The sequence below is a fragment of the Oncorhynchus nerka genome, unplaced genomic scaffold (genome assembly GCF_034236695.1).
Source record: "Oncorhynchus nerka isolate Pitt River unplaced genomic scaffold, Oner_Uvic_2.0 unplaced_scaffold_1614, whole genome shotgun sequence".
Lineage (NCBI taxonomy): Eukaryota > Metazoa > Chordata > Actinopteri > Salmoniformes > Salmonidae > Oncorhynchus > Oncorhynchus nerka.
The window spans coordinates 67,962-89,444 of record NW_027039713.1 but is presented as its reverse complement, the minus strand read 5'-3'; the positions used below and the strand labels follow the sequence as shown (position 1 = coordinate 89,444).

General features: G+C 41.8%; 1 protein-coding gene across 1 annotated transcript; it reads right to left on the bottom strand.

Moving 5' to 3' along the window:
- Positions 1–5,137: 5,137 nt before the first annotated feature.
- LOC135568433 (histone demethylase UTY-like) lies at positions 5,138–17,134 on the bottom strand. The gene is made up of 7 exons (XM_065015217.1): positions 16,979–17,134; positions 13,374–13,482; positions 12,189–12,238; positions 8,582–8,640; positions 7,535–7,655; positions 6,854–6,908; positions 5,138–6,307 (listed from the first exon to the last, which is right to left on the bottom strand). Exons 1-7 carry the CDS (start codon positions 17,132–17,134, stop codon positions 6,084–6,086), a joined length of 774 nt encoding a protein of 257 aa, XP_064871289.1. The 3' UTR covers positions 5,138–6,083.
- Between the last annotated feature and the right edge of the window lie 4,349 nt (positions 17,135–21,483).

Here is a 21,483-nt window from a genome sequence, read left to right as displayed (position 1 = left end):
CGCACTACTAAGTGCGTTATTTTTCCCTACCGGAGTTACACAGTAATAGCATCACTGCTATTAGCTTGACGACAAACAACGGAACGCCATTTGGGTCTTGGCGCGTCAAAAAGGATGCACGTCAAATAACACTATGACGCGTTAAATCAGTTTTTAATTTGACACGTCAAATAACAGTTCTATTAAACAATGTTGTGCTGTGAATTTGCACGTGCCACCACTACTATCAGTAGCACTGTCAAAGCTGTACAAAAAAGCAAACACCGGCCACGAACGATGTGTTTACAATACCCCTTTGGTAAGAAAGCATTATTTGTTCGACAGCAAATTCTGGGGTAACTAGCTAGCACCAATACAACCAACCTAAAGACAATGACCAGTAGAAACTGCAGTCATTTTTACTATTCTTAGCAATTATTTAGGAATCCTTGTAAGTAGTAGCTAGGTAGCCACTTGTTGTTCACCTATTGAAATTGAACTTCAGTTCATGAAAATAAATAGCTAGCCAGCTACTTAACCCTGTTGCCCAAAGCTAACATATAAGCAGCCAGATAGCATCATTTGGCTTTTGAAGCTCGACCAGATTATTTTTTGTTGTGAAGCTAGCCACAATAAGGATTAGGTACAAGTGTAATTTGCAGTTTGCCTTCAAAATAAAAAAGTACCTCTTTGAATGTGATGTAGAAGGTTACAATTGGTGGAATCATGACATTTATACTAGATAATGTTAAACAAGGTTGGAATGTGAAGCAATGAAATGCGGTATCAGTCTACTCTGACACCCACAGAACACAACTGTAAAGAGTTTACGCAAACATTGGCATTGTAGCTCTTATCGCGGGACTGTGACTGTGTGAAATCACCTCCCCAGTCAGCCTATTGTGTGTATTGACATACATGTTGCACTGTACAGCTTTAAGGTTTGAGGATCAATGAAATGGCGTATCAGTCTATTCAATACCCAATATATTTTTCCCCAATGTCGTTCTCAGACTCAAAAACATCCATGCAAGTATTGTTTTTCCTCAGGAATAGTGTTCAATACACATAAGTTGACAAAATGTGGCTCAATTCATAGTTATTTCAAAGTCCCGCAATAAGAGCTAAGACTAATGCTTTCTGGGTGTCACGGAGTAGACTGACACCCCAATGCAATTCTAAAGTATAATACATCCAGTGTGATTTAAAAATCAACAAGTTGATTTTATATAACATTCCAACTTCGTTTAGCATGATCTATTAAATTATGGCATAATTCCACTATTTGTATTAATTTGCTTCACTGTCAATGACATACTTATAACCGCAAAGTCCACTATTGTGGCTAGTCCTTATTGTGGCTAGCTTCACAGATGCGTTCGACCACCATTAATCGAACGCATAAGAACTGTCTTATAAATTAGGGTTATTTTAGATGACACCTAGATATATAGTAAGCTAGCTAACTACAGCTACTGAAACAGATGTTTTGGGGAAGAACATTGTTTGCATCCATGAGCTAGCTAGCTTTTCTACTTTTAAACTCTGACAAAACAGAGATGCTTGTTCTCGGTCCCAAGAAACAGAGAGATCTTCAATTGAATCTGACAATTGATCCTGATGGTTGTACAGTCGTCTCAAATCAAACTGTGAAGGACCTCGGCGTTACTCTGGACCCTGATATCTTTTGACGAACATATCAAGACTGTTTCAAGGACAGCTTTTTTCCATTTACTTAACAAAGCAAAAATCACAAATGTTCTGTGCAAATATTATACAGAAAAATTAATCCATGCTTTTGTTACTTCTCTAGGTTAGACTACTACAATGCTCTACTTTCCGTCTACCTGGATAAAGCACTAAATAAACTTCAGTCAGTGCTTAAATATGGCTGCTAGAATCCTGACTAGAATCAAAAAAATGGATCATACTCTAGTGCTAGCCTCCCTACACTGGCTTCCTGTTAAGGCAAGGGCCGATTTGAAGGTTTTACTGCTAACCTACAAAGCATTAGATGGGCTTGCTCCTACCAGTCTTTCCGATTTGGTCCTGCCGTACATACCTACACGTACACTACGGTCACAAGACGCAGGCCTCCTAATTGTCCCTAGAATTTCTAAGCAAACAGCTGGAGGCAGGGCTTTCTCTTATAGAGCGCCATTTGTATGGAATGGTCTGCCTACCCATGTGAGAGACGCAGACTCTGTTTCAACCTTTAAGTCTTTACTGAAGACTCATCTCTTCAGTGGGTCATATGATTGAGTCTAGTCTGGCCCAGGAGTGTGAAGGTAAACGGAAAGGCACTGGAGCAACGAACCGCCCTTGCTGTTTCTGCCTGGCCGGTTCCCCTCCCTCTCCACTGGGATTCTCTGCCTCTAACCCTATTACAGGGGCTGAGTCACTGGCTTACTGGTGCTATTCCATGCAATCCCTAGGAGGGGTGCGTCACTTGAGTGGGTTGAGTCACTGACGTGGTCACTTCCTGTATAGGTTGTGTGAATTTAAGTGTGCTCTCTCGAATTCTCTTTCTCTCGGCGGACCTGAGCCAGAGGACCATGCCTCAGGACTACCTGGCATGATGACTCCTTGTTGTCCCCAATCCACCTGGCTGTGCTGCTGCTCAAGTTTCAACTGTTCTGCCTGCGGTAATGGAACCATGACCTGTTCACCGGACGTGCTACCTGTCCCAGACCTGCTTTTTATTTGACCCTGCTGGTCATATATGAACATCTTGGCCATGTTCTGTTATAATCTCCAGTCTCCAAGAGGACTGGCCACCCCTTAGCCTGGTTCCTCTAGGTTTCTTCCTAGGTTTTGGCCATTCTAGGGAGTTTTTCCTAGCCACCGTGCTTCTACACCTGCATTGCTTGCGGTTTGGGGTTTTAGGCTGGGTTTCTGTACAGCACTTTAAAATATATCAGCTGATGTAAGAAGGGCTATAGAAATAAATTTGATTATATTTTTTATGACAAGCACTGGAGGTGCACGAGAGAACATTACCAGCATCATAACATACGTAGACGAATCGTTGTGACATATGAAATACGAGTGACAGTAATCAATATGTAATAACTGAGTTAAATTACTTTGTGACGTGCAGTCATATTCAGGTCCTGATTGGTCAACAAGCTTATTTGACGTGTATTTTTTTTTGACAGGCAATGACCCAAATGGCGTTCAATAGAAATCCTGGTTGAGAATGAAACAGCACAGCAAGTAAGTGAAAGAAATAGGTTTTCATTATGTTTTACTGGTAATATGGACATATGTGTATAACCTTTATTTAACCAGGCATGTCAGTTAAGAACAAATTCTTATTTACAATGACGTCCTACCCCGGGCCAATTGTGCGCTGCCCTATGGGACTCCCAATCACTGCTGGATGTGATAGTCTGGATTCGAACCAGGGATTGTAGTGATGCCTCTTGCACTGAAATGCAGTGCCTTAGACCGCTGTGCCTTAGACCGTGTGATTGGGAGTCCCATAGGGCGAAGCACAATTGGCCCAGGGTCGTCCGGGCCGTCATTGTAAATAGTTAAGAACAAATTGACTTGCCAAGTTAAATAAAAAAGGTTACACACACATACACCACACTGACCAAAAAGTTATTTTGTTGGCATTTACGTATGTCCCCATTACCAGTAAAACAATGAAAACCTATTTATTTCACTTACTTGCTGTGCTGTTTCGTTGTTCAGTCGTTTCCTTCTCAACCAGGATTTCTATGGAACGCCGTTTAGGTCTTTGCATGTCAAAAAAGATACGTCAAATAACACTATTTGACGTGTCAAATAACCGTGTTGACCAATCAGCATTACGCTACACTCGCATTAACATCTGCTAACCATGTGTATGTGACAAATAAAATTTGATTTGAGGACCTGAAAATGACTGCACGTCATACAATAATTGAACACGTTCATACATTTTTTTACGTAGTTATTACACCAATCCTTGTATTTCATTTGTTTACAACGATTCATCGATACGTATGCTATGATGCTGGTAAAGTTGTCTTGCGCACCTACAGTGCTGATCATAAAAAAAAGATAGCTAGCTCATGGATGCAAACAAAGTCCTTCCCCAAAAACATAGCAAAACGACATCTGTTTCAGTAGCTAGTTACCTAGCTATATAGTTAGCTAGCTGTCATCATCTAAAATAACCCTAACTTAAAAAACAGTTTTTATTTTATTAAATGGTGGTCAGACCCATCTATCTGAAGCTAGCCACAATAAGGATTAGCCACAATAGTGGACCTTGAGGTTAGCTTCAAAATAAAAGTAGGGCATAATTATACCATCCACTATTGTGCCTAATCCTTATTGAAGCTAGCTTCATAACACAACCTGGTCCGGTCGAGCCACAAAAGCCAGCACTCCTGCGTTGTCTTGGCTGTGTGGTTAGGGCCATTTTCCTGTTGGAAGGTGAACCGTCGCCCGTCTTAGGTCCTGGAGTGCTGCAGAGATGGTTGTCCTTTTGGAAGGTTCCTCCATCTCCATAGAGGAACTCTTGAACTCTGTCAGAGTTTTCGCTTTGTCATTATTGGGTAGTGTGTGTAGATGAGGATTTTTTTTTATTTAATCCATTTTAGAATAAGGCTGTAACGTAACAAAATGTGAAGTCAAGGGGTTTGAATACTTTCTGAATGGACTGTTTTTAATAGGCATTTATTTCTGTTGGCGCACACAGAATGCGTGTGTAGAGGAAGCGGTCGGTACGCAATTGAATGAGAGACATGTAGGGGAAAGGGAATTTAGTGAGCAGAACTGTGATGCTTGGTCAATTTTCACTGTGTCCTGCAAATGCACATGTTCAAATGGAACACTAGTCAAAGCAAATTAATATGGTCTTCAAGACAAACATTTCACAATATAGATTTGCAGTATATATATATATATATATATATATATATATATATATATATATATATATATATATATATACACACACACACATATACATATCTATATACATATACATATCTATATACATATACACACATATACATACATACGTGTATATATATATATATACACATGTATACATATACACATACATACACATACACATATACACACACACACTGAGGGGAAAAAAGTATTTGATACCCTGCTGATTTTGTACGTTTGCCCACTGAAAGAAATTACCAGTCTATAATTTTAATGGTAGGTTTATTTGAACAGTGACAGAATAGCAACAAAAAAATCCAGAAAAACGCATGTCATAAATGTTATAAATTGATTTGCATTTTAATGAGGGAAACCTCTCAATCAGAAAGATTTCTGGCTCCCAGGTGTATTTTATACAGGTAACGAGCTGAGATTAGGAGCACACTCTGAGAGTGCTCCTAATCTCAGCTTGTTACCTATATAAAAGACCTGTCCACAGAAGCAATCAATCAGATTCCAAACTCTCCATCGTGGCCAAGACCAAAGAGCTCTCCAAGGATGTCATGGACAAGATTGTAGACCTACACAGGGCTGGAATGGGCTACAAAACCATCGCCAAGCAGATTGGTGAGAAGGTGACAACAGTTGGTGCAATTATTCGCAAATGGAAGAAACACAAAAGAACTGTCCATCTCCCTCGGCCTGGGGCTCCATGCAAGATCTCACCTTGTGGAGTTGCAATGATCATGAGAACGGTGAGTAATCAGCCCAGAACTACATGGGAGGATCTTGTCAATGATCTCAAGACAGCTGGGACCATAGTCACCAAGAAAACAATTGGTAACACACTACACCGTGAAGAACTGAAATCCTGCAGCGCCCACAAGGTCCCCCTGCTCAAGAAAGCACATATACATGCCCGTCTGAAGTTTGCCAATGAACATCTGAATGATTCAGAGGACAACTGGGTGAAAGTGTTTTGGTCAGATGAGACCAAAATGGAGCTATTTGGCATCAACTCAACTTGCCGTGTTTGGAGGAGGAACGCTGCCTATGACCCCAAGAACACCATCCCCACCGTCAAACATGGAAGTGGAAACATTATGCTTTGGGGGTGTTTTTCTGCTAAGGGGACAGGACAACTTCACCGCATCAAAGGGACGATGGACGGGGCCATGTACCGTCAAATTTTGGGTGAGAACCTCCTTCCCTCAGCCAGGGCATTGAAAATGGGTCGTGGATGGGTATTCCAGCATGACAATGACCCAAAACACACGGCCAAGGCAACAAAGGAATGGCTCAAGAAGACTCACATTAAGGTCCTGGAGTGGCCTAGCCAGTCTCCAGACCTTATTCCCATAGAACATCTGTGGAGGGAGCTGAAGGTTCGAGTTGCCAAATGTCAGCCTCGAAACCTTAATGACTTGGAGAAGATCTGCAAAGAGGAGTGGGACAAAATCTCTCCTGAGATGTGTGCAAACCTGGTAGCCAACTACAAGAAACGTCTGACCTCTGATTGCCAACAAGGGTTTTGCCACAAAGTACTAAGTCATGTTTTGCAGAGGGGTCAAATACTTATTTCCCTCATTAAAATGCAAATCAATTTATAGCATTTTTGACATGCGTTTTTCTGGATTTTTTTGTTGTTATTCTGTCTCTCACTGTTCAAATAAACCTACCAATAAAATTATAGACTGATCATTTCTTTGTCAGTGGGCAAACGTACAAAATCAGCAGGGGATCAAATACTTTTCCCCTTCACTGTATCTCACCTTGTGGAGTTGCAAAATATATATATATTTTTTAGACATCAGTTTGAGTACTCCATTACGCATGCCCATCCCTACTCTCAAACAACATAGTTGGCCAATTTGTCCAGTACATTTCTGTAGTTAAATCTCAAATGAACATCAACATGTACACATGCATATTTAAAAAAGGAAACTTGCATTACCGAATTAGCTTTATTCACACTACTTACTTTCAGCTTTGGACAAAGTGCAGGGGTTGGAGTCAATCAAAGCCAGCTGGAAATGCTGTCGACAGAACAGAATATCAAGGCATTAACATCCACTGAAGGACAAGAAATACACAGAAACAAAAGAACAATGCAAAGGGTAATTCCTATACATGAATCCCCATGCACTGAGACACTCCTTTTCCATGACTGTCAGACTCAGACACAAGGAAATCAATTCTTCAGCAAGCTGCCTCTCCCCCTGGTCACTTACTGCACTTAAATTAGAGAGCAGGAGAGAACGAACAAGGGAGTGGGCAACTGATGAAGAGATTGCACACTGTGCAAGTCCTCTTTACAGTCCCCCATTGATTTTGTTAGTCTCACTCAAATAAAAAAATGCTAAACATTTCTTTCCGCCCAATGACAAAATGAGTAGAATTGCATGAAATTAACTACTTTGTGCGTAGGATCCCCCAAAAGGCCTGGCTGCATGCGTGGGTATGGATGTGGGTACACAGACCCACGAGCCACTGAGACCCCCATAATGAGTTCAGATTTTTGGTGGCCCATCCCTGATCAATAGAATAAGGTGCCAACCTATAAAAATAAAAAGATTCATTCTACACTAATGTTCCTCCCTGGATGTCCTGTGGGAAATGTTGTGGTGGCTCCACTAGTGGAGGAGAGAGGCAGGCAGAGTACCTTTAGGCTTGACTCGTAGTCGGTGTTGACCTTAAACATGAGGCCGAGTCGCAGGTGGATCTCCTTGGCTCGTGAGAAACTGGGGTCGATGTAGAGCACCTCCTGGAAAGCTTTAATCGCCCTGGGGGAGGAGAAGAGATAGAGACAGACAGAGTGAGTGAGTGAGTGAGTGGATAAGTATATTCCAAGTTAGAAATGGGAGAGACACCACTCAGAAGATGAAAGAGAAGTCAGCGCTGCAGTATTGAACAGAGACCACAGCCCTCCAGAGGAGAGAATATCACATGAATAAAATTGAAGATCTTCGCAGCGTGATTAAAACTGGAGATCTTCCTGGTTTCTTCGCAACGTGATTAAAACTGGAGATCTTCGGGGGCCTCCCGGGTGGAGCAGTGGTCTTAATCACCAGAGACTCTGGGTTCGAGCCCAGGCACTGTCGCAGCCGGCCGCGACCGGGAGGTCCATGGGGCGACGCGCAATTGGCCTAGCGTCGTCCGGGTTAGGCCGTTAGGGATATCCTTGTCTCATTGCGCACTAGCGAATCCTGTGGCGGGCCGGGCGCAGTGCATGCTAACCAGTTCGCCAGGTGCATGGTGTTTCCTCCGACACATTGGTGCGGCTGGCTTCCGGGTTGGATGCACGCTGTGTTAAGAAGCAGTGCGGCTTGGTTGGGTTGTGTTTCGGAGGACGCGTGGCTTTCGACCTTAGTCTCTCCTGAGCCCATCCGGGAGTTGTAGCGATGAGCGAACAATTGGATACCACGAAATTGGGGAGAAAAGGGGGTAAAAAAAAAAAAAAAATTAATTTAAAAACTAGATCTTCTGGCATTTCTCACAACAGGATCCCTATTCATTACATTATGCGCTACTGTCCACCAGGGCCATGGTCAAAACTAGTACACTAGTAAATGAAATTAGGTGCCATGTGGGAAGCAACTGGTGATGGCGTCACCATGTCAACCATACACATTTTTTCCACACACACACACATTATAACACCATCATAATCTAGTCCTCCATACTTAGGTTGTACAAGACAGCTACTCACCACTGAAAGGCGTTGTAATGGAAGTAGACCATGCCCAGGCCATATAGGAAGGCAGCATTCTGGAAGAAGCAGATGCACACAGAGCACCATTAAGACTAATTAGTTACAGGCCACACACACACACGCCTACACAAAAACAACGCTTTCAAAATGGCAGCAGCCCAGACATGTCGTCTGTATAGGAGCCCTTCCAGAAACCCACTCTATAAAGCATCCGTCTTAATCTGTCGTCATTAGTTATGGACCATTCATTTTAACCACAAGCAATAGAAGTCTTTCTTTGTGCAATGACTGGTTACAGCACTACAGATGCCTTTTGGGGATCGTCTCTGCTGGCCGGCGCTCAAATGGAATCACCATGTAGGCCTACCAAATGCTCACATCTCACCACGATTTCGACTGAAACAGAAAACGGCAGAGAATGAGTCTAATCTGAAAGCCACAACCCACAGCGTGCCTCCAGACAAAACCCTGAATCATAACCACACACACTTCCTGTGTCTGGTTGGTCGGCCGGTGCAATGTGAATGGGTTAACCTTGGCAGGTTGAGGATGAACATGAGCAGAATATAATCTGCAGTAGAAGTAGAATGGAGACATTACTACTATAAAGAGCTCCACAGATAAGAGCGTGAGTGTGTGAGTAAAGGTGTCCGCATGCTTCCCCATCAGAAACTGTTGGGAACAGTTTGTTCATATACAGTGGGGCAAAAAAGTATTTAGTCAGCCACCAATTGTGCAAGTTCTCCCACTTAAAAAGATGAGAGAGGCCTGTAATTTTCATCATAGGTACACTTGGTGTCTTTTATACTGATAACAAGTTCAAACAGGTGCCATTAATACAGGTAACGAGTGGAGGACAGAGGAGCCTCTTAAAGAAGTTACGTTACAGGTCTGTGAGAGCCAGAAATCTTGCTTGTTTGTAGGTGACCAAATACTTATTTTCCACCATAATTTGCAAATAAATTAATCAAAAATCCTACAATGTGATTTTCTGGATTTTTTCTCTCTCATTTTGTCTGTCATAGTTGAAGTGTATCTATGATGAAAATTACAGGCCTCTCATCTTTTTAAGTGGGAGAACTTGCACAATTGGTGGCTGACTAAATACTTTTTTGCCCCACTGTTTTATGATGACATTTTGTGACGTGTTTGTTCATTGTGAGCTTTGGCAACGGTGTTTCAGCTTTTCGTGCACGCTACATTTTTTTCTGTGGCAAGCTGAAGTTGAGCCAAAGTCTACGCCTCTTCGCCCATCTTTGGTCAATTATAGGAATTCTTCAATTAAGTGTTTGTCATCAAGGATAGACGACTCGTTTTCATGCACATTTCACTTGAGAAACACTGCACCAAACATCTTATATGTAAATTACACGACTAAGATCTGACAAAAACATCCAAATTAAATGAAAGACCTTGAGTTAGCTTCGTCTGACTATTTTGAGGAAGTGTATACTGGCTACTGCATCTAAAGAGGGACAAACAGAGCTATTGTCGCCTTCTCTATTTTTTCCAAGCAAAGGTCTTTTAACCTCTTAGAACTACCCCTCCAGGCTCCGGGATAATTGTCATAAGCAACCTCTGAACCTCAAAAAATATTACTAGAAAATATTCATATTCATGAAATCACAAATGAAATATTTTGAAACACAGCTTAGCATTTTGTTAATCACCCTGTCGTCTCAGATTTTGAAATTATGCTTTACAGCGAAAGCAATACAAGCATTTGTGTAAGTTTATCGATAGCCTAGCATAGCATTATGTCCACTTAGCATCAGGAAGCTTGGTCACGAAAATCAGAAAAGCAATCAAATGAACCGTTTTCCTTTGATGATCTTCGGATGTTTTCACTCACGAGACTCCCAGTTAGACAGCAAATGTTCCTTTTGTTCCATAAAGATATTTTTTATATCCAAATACCTCCGTTAGTTTGGTGTGTTATGCCCAGGAATCAACCGGAAATAGCGGTCACGACAACGCAGACAAAAATTCCAAATTAGCTCCATAATATCGACAGAAACATGGCAAACGTTTTTTATAATCAATCCTCAAGGTGTTTTTCAAATATCTATTCAATAATATATCAACCGGGACAGTTGGCTTTTCACTAGGACCGGGAGGAACAATTGCTGCCTCTCTCTTTTGCACAAGACTCACTCTGAGAGCCCCCACCTATCCACTTACGCAATGTGGTCATTCATGCTCATTCTTCAAAATAAAGGCCTGCCACTACGTCTGAAGGCTGTAGACACCTTAGGGAAGCCATAAAAAAAGGAATCTGGTTGATATCCCTTTCAATGGTTAATAGGGATGCATAGGAACACAGAGCTTTCAAAATAAGAGTCACTTCCTGATTGGATTTTTCTCAGGCTTTCGCCTGCAATATCAATTCTGTTATACTCACAGACCATATTTTTAGTTTTGGAAACTTTATAGTGTTTTCTATCATAAGCTGTCAATTATATGCATATTCTAGCATCTGGTCCTGAGAAATAGGCCATTTACTTTGGGAACGTTATTTTTCCAAAAATAAAAAGTGCCCCCTAGCTTCAAGAGGTTAACTTCTTGGTGACAGGGGGCAGTATTTTCACGTCCAGATGAAATGCATGCCCAAATTCAACTGCCTGCTACTCATCCCCAGAAGATAATCCATTAATATTGTTAGTAGATTTTGATAGAAAACACTGAAGTTTCTAAAACGGTTTGAATCATGTCTGTGAGTATAACAGAAGTTATGTAGCAGGCGAAACCCAGGGGAAAAACCATTCAGATGTTTTTTTTTAGGTCACTCTTCAATGGGTTTTCATTGGGAATCCAGATTTCTAAGGGACCTTCTTGCAGTTCCTACCGCTTCCACTGAAAAAGTAGCCCTGTTCAAAACGAGGGTCACTTCAAGTGTACTGTCTGTTAGAGGCGCGTGACACAGATCATCCAGTCCTCAAATTGTATTGATTATTTACTTTTAAAAATACCTACAGTTGTATTACAAAAGTAGTTTGAAAGGCTTTGCAACGTTTACAGGTAACCTTTGAGATATTTTGTAGTCACGTTGCGCAAGTTGGAACCGGTGTTTTTCTGAATCAAATGCGCAAAATAAATGGACATTTTGTATATATATCGACGGAATGAATCGAACAAAAGGACCATTTGTGATGTTTATGGGACATATTGGAGTGCCAACAGAAGAAACTCGTCAAAGGTAAGGCATAATTTATATTTTTATTTCTGCGTTGTGTCGCGCCTGCAGGGTTGAAATATGGTTTCTCTCTTTGTTTACGGAGGTGCTACTCTCAGATAATAGCATCGTTTACTTTTGCCGAAAAGCCTTTTTGAAATCTGACATGTTGGCTGGATTCACAACACGTGTAGCTTTAATTTGGTATCTTACATGTGTGATTTCACGAAAGTGTGATTTTTATAGTAATTGGATTTGAATTTGGCGCTCTGTATTTTCTCTGGCTTTTGGCCAGGTGGGACGCTAGCATCCCACATATCCCAGAGAGGTTAAGGGAGTTTGTGAGCACATTTGTTCAGTTTGAATAGGCTCCAGCCGAAACCAAAGCATGCGGAAGCTTTCAGAGTGTGTCCGTCAGTAGTATTTTCTCACCTTCCAGTAGTCGGATTGTAAGCTGTAGTACCTCTGGTATGCTGATAATGCTGTGATTAGGGAGAAAGAAGAGGGATATTAAATACCAGACACAACAAAAAGTTAACACCAACTAACTTTGCTATAAGACCAGCTTTGTTTTCAGCAATGCCAAGTTGGGGTCAACTGCATCTAACTGAAATTAAGTTTAATTACATTTTTAACCCAGGTGAGGGGACTAGGTAAAAATAACAAATAAAAGGGAGGAAATGGAGTGTGACTGACACCATGTTACCATACTGTTATGCACAATTCAATTTTATAAATATGGATAGATAACTTGTTCTTTTGACACGGTGGCATCTTTTTGTTTCTCTAAAATTAATTATGCAAGAAATGCTGGTGGAAATGCCTTTATGCACAAATACTAATTTTAATAACATTCATATGGAAGTAAACTTGGGAGTCATGCGATGATATGGTGCTTGGTCCTCCCACTATGACTTGAGAAACCATGCAGTTTATTAGGCTACAGATGAAGTAACCCACTGGGCACACACCGGTTGACTCAATGTTATTTCCACATCATTTCAATGAAACGACATTGAACCAATGTGGAATAGACATCTGTGCCTAGTGGGAACTCCAGATGAACTTCACATTGTGCTGAAAGTGCATGGTGATCTTCTGATACAATACATTTCAAGGGGTTTTGATCGATGCTTGACTGCCGTTTGACAAATATTCTCACAGTAATCTCATTGGGTAGACTAGCCTACCTGCACTCTGTTGGCTGGAGCCCATGTGCCAAGGCCAGAGTAGACACGGGTGTTGCACGCTATACTGAAACCTCTGGACTTTTTCCAATAATACAACATGAAAAATGGTTCGGGACTATCATTTTTGTTACCGTTGGTACTTCTGTCAAATGTGTCTCACGGTTCAACAGTCTATCAGTGCAGCCAATGTCCACCTTATTAAAGTGTGAAAGCACCTGGCTGCTCCACTTGACTTTAGGCTGCACTGGGAGTCTGGAGGGCATCATGTTAGCTCCCCGCTGATGCTGCACAGAAGTTAACACACTTGAATAATGCCACACGGCATGTAGAAATGTTGACTTAATGTTCGCAAAACAATGTCCATACAGGGGGGGAGGGAGGGAGCGAGTGAGCGAGGGGGGAGAGCGCAAGAGGGGCGTCAACTCACCTTTAGCGTACTCCTCCAGGAGGAGGTTGAAGTGGCCTAGCTGGCAGAATAACTCTGGCTCCACTTTTCCTTCAGCCTTCAAGATGAGAGAATCATAGGAACGAACGGCCTGGGGACAAATAAAGCAAGATGAAACTCAGCATGAACACAGACAGCAGTGTCTCTTACCAGGAAGTCTCACATGGGATGCGTCACAAACGGCCCTCTATTCCCTACATAGCGCATTAACCTTATCCAGAGCCTCATATGCCCTGGTCAAAAGTAGTACACTATATATATATATATCTTTTCAATCAGTTATCAATGTCCATATAAATGGGAGTGATGGTATGGATTTCCGTTCATTGTGTGTGTTGGACCATGTTTTGATTTGGACTTCTTCCACTGGAAAATAAAAAAACACTGCGAGATGCGCATCCCTCACAGGGATGGCTCTGCCTGAGGCCTAATCACACAGTAACACACCCACTCCTGGAGGACTACTGCTGAACTCTAGAAACCCATAAACAGTGTTACCTTGCACTCTGAGTAACAGCTCTGAGGACATGGCTTCTGAAACTGAGCACAATCACTAAATATACACAAACAGCAACTAAGCATTGCATCAGAGCATTCCTTCAGATAGGCAGTCACACACACACCTGCAGAACACACACACTTACAGTTGAAGTCGGAAGTTTACATACACTTAGGTTGGAGTCATTAAAACTCTTTTTTCAACCACTCCACAAATGTCTTGTTAACAAACTATAGCTTTGGCAAATCAGTTCGGACATCTACTTTGTGCATGACACAAGTAATGTTTCCAACAATTGTTTACAGACCGATTGTTTCACTTAAACTCACTGTATCACAATTCCAGTGGGTCAGAAGCTTACATACACTAAGTTGACTGTGCCTTTAAACAGCTTGGAAAACTCCAGAAAATGTCATGGCTTTAGAAGCTTCTCATAGGCTAATTGGCATCATTTGAGTCAATTGGAGGTGTACCTGTGGATGTATTTCAAGGCCTACCTTCAAACTCAGTGCCTCTTTGCTTGACATCATTGGAAAATCAAAAGAAATCAGCCAAGAACTCAGAAAAATAATTGTAGACCTCCACAAGTCTGGTTCAACCTTGGGAGCAATTTCCAAACGCCTGAAGGTACCACATTCATCTGTACAAACAATAGTATGCGAGTATAAACACCATGGGACCATGCAGCAGTAATACCGCTCAGGAAGGACACGCGTTCTGTCTCCCAGAGATGAACGTGCTTTGGTGCGAAAAGTGAAAATCAATCTCAGAACAACAGCAAAGGACCTTGTGAAGATGCTGGAGGAAACAAGTACAACAGTATCTATATCCACAATAAAACAAGTCCTATATCGACATAACCTGAAAGGCCGCTCTGCAAAGCCAATGCTCCAAAACCGACATAAAAAAGCCAGACTACAATGCAACTGCGCATGGGGACAAAGATGATACTTCTTGGAGAAATGTCCTCTGGTCTGATGAAACAAAAATAGAACTGTTTGACCATCATTATGTTTGGAGGAAAAAGGGGGAGGCTTGCAAGCCGAAAAACACCATTCCAACCTTGAAGCATGGGGTGGCGGCATGTTGTGGGGGTGCTTTGCTGCACTTCACAAAATAGATGGCATCATGAGGTTGGAAAATTGTGTGGATATATTGAAGCAACATCAGTCAGGAAGTTAAAGCTTGGTCGCAAATGGTTCTTCCAAAATGGACAATGACCCCAAGCATACTTCCAAAGTTGTGGCAAAATGTCTTAAGGACAACAAAGTCAATGTATTGGAGGGCCATCACAAAGCCCTGACCTCAATCTAATACAACATTTGTGGGCAGAACTGAAAAAGCATGTGCGAGCAAGGAGGCCAACAAACCTGACTGAGTTACACCAGCCCTGTCAGGAGGAATGGGCCAAAATTCACTCAACTTATTGTGGGAAGCGTGTGGAAGGCTACCCGAAATGTTTGACCCAAGTGAAACAATTGAAAGGCAATGCTACCAATTACTAATTGAGTATGTAAACTTCTGACCCACTGGGAATGTGATGAAAGAAATAAAAGCTGAAATAAAATCAGTCATTCTGACATTTCACATTCTTAAAATAAAGTGGTGATGCTAACTGACCTAAGACAGGGAATTTTTACTAGGATTAAATGTCAGGAATTGTGAAAGACTGTGTTTACATACACCTTAGCCACATACAGTTGAAGTCGGAAGTTTAAATGTAAGTGCATATTAGCCAAACACTCACAAGTGGAATGACTCTCGCCTAAGAGATCCGCTTAGCTTTTTTCATGTTTAATTCACTGGTGCCAATTCTGGTGTCATTTACAGTTAGGCCCTATATCTGGGTGGCTCTTAGATCAGTCACTCACCAAGCGACAGAGAGAAAAAAAAAAAAGTATGTTTGAACAAGACCGATTCAAAACTGTTTGCAAATCGAACACTTAAAGAACGTTGATAATGACCAGCCAATGATTAACTCGATGACAGCATTAGGTATTTGTCTCTGAAACGTGCGTGTCCATGTGTGTTTGGGGAGGGTGAGGTGGATAGAACGTCCACTTGTCACTCAACTGGACTACCAAGTTCAGGGGAGTTTGTGCTATGACAGTGAACCAATAACACTAGTGAGTGAAGAGATTCACATATGCCCTTGGCCTACTCAATATTCATCAACGTTGAGGGATAGTGGGCAATACTGTGGTGTGTTAGATCACTCAGAAGGCAAGGAATGGGCTGGAGAAGAACAGAACCTAACGTGGGTATACTATCTGCGTACAGCAACTAACTCCATTACAAAAGGAGTTCCCTCTGTGGGACCAATCATTTGGTTACATCCTGTGTGTTATGCAGACCAGACGAGAGACGTGCGTAAATGTCTGTTGTACCGCATATGGCAAAACAAAAAGGGGTACGTTCCAGAACCTAAAATTGACCCCGCCAAATGCAGGTAGATTTTGGCATTGGCAGGTAAGGTGTCTATTTCACCAGCCATATTGGCAAGTGGTCAGGGCTCTACAGTACAAGCATTTCACTCACATTTGCGAATAAAAAACGTTCAAAGTCAAGCATGAGCACATTTATAGATACAATAAATGCTGCAGTTGCTGTGGTCAGTGTCGTTTTGTGCCATAGCTGGTAGCTAATCACACAAAGCACAACGAATCACACACAGTGAAAAGGTATTTACCCCTTTCTGAAGGGCTCTACTTTTGCATCAAAATAAATTATACTTTATGTGGTCAGATCAAAACCTAATAGATTAACTCCACACATACTTCATATTATGCAACACCCAATGCCTGTGTGAAAAATTAATTGCCCCATTAAACACAATAACTGGTTGTGCCACCTTTAGCTGCAATGACTCCAACCAGGCACTTCCTGTAGCCGTCTCATGTCGCCGTGAAGAAATTTCCGCCCACTCTTCCATGTACAACTGTGTTAACTCTGACTTGTGGCTTTTCAAGCATGAACTGCTCGTTTTGATTTCACATGACTGGGAATACAGACATGCATCTGCAGGTCACAGATAACTTAAAGAAATAGATGGGCATGGATCAGAAAACCAGTCAGTATCTGGTGTGACCACCATTTGCCTCATGCAGCGTGACATCTCCTCTGCATAGAGTTGATCAGGCTGTTGATTGTGGCCTGTTGTCCCACTCCTCTTCAATAGCTGTGCAAAGTCGCAGAATATTGGTAGGAACTGGAACACAATGTCGTACAGGTCGATCCAGAGCATCTCCAACACACTCAATAGATGACATTGTCTGGTGAGTATGCAGGCCATGGAAGCACTGGGACATTTTCAGATTCCAGGAATTGTGGACAGATCCTTGCAACGTGGGGACATGCATCATCATGCTGAAACAAGCTGAAGGTGACTGATGAATGGCATGACAAAGGCCTCAGGATCTCATTATGGTATCTGTGCATTCAAAAAGCCCATTGATAAAACACAATTGTGCTTGTTGTCAGTAGCTTATGCCTGCCCATACCATCACCAACATTGGGCACTCAGTTCACAACATTGACATCAGCAAACCGCTCGCCCACACGACGCGATACACGCCATCTGCCCGGTACAGTTAAAACCTGGATTAATCAGAGAATATCACACTTCTCCAGTGTGCCAGTAGCCATCATAGGTGAGCATTTGCCCGCTGAAGTCTGTTACGACTCCAAAGTGCAGTCAGATCAAGACCCTGGTGAGGACGATGAGCACACAGATGAGCATCCCTGAGACGGTTTCTGACAGTTTGTGCAAACCCAGTTTCATTAGCTGTCTAGTCTCAGATGATCCCACAGGTCAAGAGGAACCGGATGAGGAGGTCCAGGGCTGGCGTGGTTACACGTGGTCTGCAGTTGTGAGGCCGGTTGGACATTCTGCCAAGTTCTCGAAAACAACGTTGGAGGCAGCTTATGTTAGAGAGATGAACATTAAAATTATCTGGCAACAGCTCTGGTGGACATTCCTGCAGTCAGCATGCCAATTGCAGATATCTGTGGCATTGTGTTGACAAAACTGCACATTTTAGAATGGCCTTTTATGGTCCCCAGCACAGGTTGCACCTGATCATGCAGTTTAAATCAGCTCCTTGATATGCCACACCTGTCAGGTGGATAGATTATATTGACAAAGGAGAAATGCTCACTAACAGTGATGGAAATAAATTTGTCCACAAAATGAAAGAAATAAGCTTTTTGTGTGTATTTGAGTTCACCTTACATGTTGCGTTTATATTTTTGTTCATTGTGTGCATATGTAGCCTGAACAATTAAAAATAGCCTCAGACCTTTATTCTTCTCCACCAAACTTTACAGTTGGCACTATGCAGTCGGGCAATAAGCGTTCTCCTGGCATCCGCCAAACCCAGATTCGTCAACCGGACTGCCAGATGGTGAAGCGTGATTCATCACTCCAGAGAACGAGTCTTCACTGCTGCAGTGTCCAATGGTGGCGAGTTTCACACCACTCCAGCCGGTGCTTGGCATTGTGCACGGTGAGCTTAGGCTTGTGTACGGCTGCTCAGCCACGGAAACCCATTTCCTCAAGCTCCCAACAGACATTTATTGTGTTGACGTTGCTTCCAGAGGCAGTTTGGAACTCTTATAAATCAATACACAAGTATATATTTTTTAAACCTGCATATTTAGTTAATATTGCCTGTTAACCTGGCTTGTTGCGAACTCTGTGAAGATATTTCTTTCTAACAAAGACAGCAAATTTCACCAAACGGGGGATGATTTAACAAAAGCGCATTTGTGAAAAAAGCACAATCGTTGCACGACTGTACCTAACCATAAACATCAAAGCCTTTCTTAAAATCAATACACAGAAGTATATATTTTTAAACCTGCGTATTTTGCTAAAAGATATCCAGGTTAGCAGGAAATATTAACCAGGTGAAATTGTGTCAAGTCTCTTGTGTTCATTGCACGCAGAGTCAGTGTATATGCAACAATTTGGGACGCCTAATTTGCCCGAATTTTACGCAATATTGACATAACATTGAAGGTTGTGCAATGTAACAGGAAAATTTAGACTTATGGATGCCACCCGAATGGTTCTGTATCACTGAAAGAATAAACGTCTTGTTTTCGAGATGATAGTTTCCGGATTCGACCATATTAATGACCTACGGCTCGTATTTCTGTGTGTTAATATGTTATAATTAAGTCTATGATTTGATAGAGCAATCTGACTGGGCGGTGGTAGGCACCAGCAGGCTCGTAAGCATTCATTCAAACAGCACTTTCGTGCGTTTTGCCAGCATCTTGTCGCTGTGCTTCAAGTATTGCGCTGTTTAGGACTTCAAGCCTACCAACTCCCGAGATTAGGCTGGTGTAACCGATGTGAAATGGCTAGCTAGTTAGCGGGGTGCGCTCTAATAGCGTTTCTAACGTCACTCGCTCTGAGACTTGGGAGTGGTTGTTCCCCTTGCTCTGCAAGGGCTGCGGCGTTTGTGGAGCGATGGGTAACGATGCGTCGAGGGTGGCTTGTTGTCGATGTGTTCCTGGTTCGAGCCCAGGTTGGGTCGAGGAGAGGGGTGGAAGCTATACTGTTACACTGGCAATGCTAAAGTGCCTATAAGAATATCCAATAGTCAAAGGTATATGAAATACAAATGGTATAGAGAGAAATTGTCCTATAATTCCTATAATAACTACAACCTAAAACTTCTTACCTGGGAATATTGAAGACTCATGTTAAAAGGAACCACCAACTTTCACATGTTCTCATGTTCTGAGCAAGGAACTTAAACATTTGCTTTCTTACATGGCTCATATTGCACTTTTACTTTCTTCTCCAACACTTTGTTTTTGCATTATTTAAACCAAATTGAACATGTTTCATTATTTATTTGAGGCTAAATTGATTTGATTGATGTATTATATTAAGTTAAAATAAGTGTTCATTCAGTATTGTTGTAATTGTCATTAAAATATATTTAAAATAAATATATATATTTTTTAATTAAGTTATAGTTTAAATATATATATATATATATTTTTTTTAAATAAATCGTCCGATTAATCGGTATTGGCTTTTTTTGGTCCTCCAATAATCGACGTTGAAAAATCATAAATTGGTCGACCTCTAATATATATATATATTTTTTAATCTACCTGCCAGTGGCTGATGGACCAAAAAAGTACGTTTCGGGCCCTGGTACTTTCTCTTTGAACAGCTGAATAGTCTCAGCGTGACTGAGTGCTTGGGGATGTTTGTTTGGGGATGTTTGTCTGTCGAACGCCTTCTTACGTCACCATTCAGATTGACTGGAGATTTGTTTATGGTGGAAAGGGGGAGGGGCCAGGAGAAATGACAGACAGCACAGCTGAGGGAGGCCAAGCACAGAATTTAACAATCATCACAGATGACGAAATCAATCTAATTAAATGTAGCTGCGGCTCAGGCTTTATGAGAATGCGCACACACACACCACACAGTAGGCTTAACAAGCATTCAAGTTCATATGACAACAAACTAGATGAAAGTGTGCTGTTTACTCCAGTAAAGCGATGATGCCTAATGTGGCACTGGTATACAATGCTGCAGGAACGAACATTGGTGCTTGGTAATGAGCTCCCACAATGCATCTGTTATTTCCTAACAAGCAACACCTCTCATGAAAGTAAAACACAAATACAATGATATGGGACAAAGCAAACAAGCTGTAAATGTGATTTCATACCAATAAACAAACCGCAATTGATTCCATAACATGTAGCGCTCAAAGTCACAGCTGAAACAAATAAAAAATACAATAAATTGATTGTATACCCATTTGTAAGTGTGTGTGGATGGGAATGTTCATTCATTGATCTAAATCAGTTTATTCCCTTAGAAGGGTCATGAGGGTGGCATGAAACATTGATTTTGTGTACTTGTTTGGGGGACAGTAAAAACCTCAGAAGTACCCGCTATTATGCTTCTTCATTGTAATGTCATCCTCATGCATTGAAGTTAATATGCAACACTCATTCAATGGTACACTTGTGCACATCCCAAACATGTGGTCCCATGTTTCATGAGGTGAAATAAAAACACACAGAAATGTTCCATTTGCACGAAAAGCTTATTTCTCTCAAATGTTGCACATAAATTTGTTTACATTCCTGTTGCTGAGAATCTCCTTTGCCAAGAAAATCCATCCACCTGACATGTGTGGCATATCAAGAAGCTGCATGATTATTACACAGGTGCACCTTGTGCGGGCAACAATAAAAATCTACTAAAATTTGCAGTTTTGTCACACAACAATGCCACAGATGTGTGCTGACTGCAGGAAAATCCACCAGAGCTGTTGCCAGATAGTTGAATGTTAATTTCTCTACCATAAACTGCTTCCAACATCATTTTAGAGAATTTGGCAGTACATCCAAACGGCCTCACAATCGCAGACCACGTGTAAGCAGGCCATCCCAGGACTTCCACATCCGGCCTCTTCACCCGAGGGATCCTCTGGGACCAGTCACACAGACAACTGATGAAATTGAGGAGCATTTCTGTCTGTAATAAAATCCTTTTGTGGGGAAAAAAAACCATTCTGATTGGCTGGGCCTGGCTCCCAAGTGGTTGGGCTT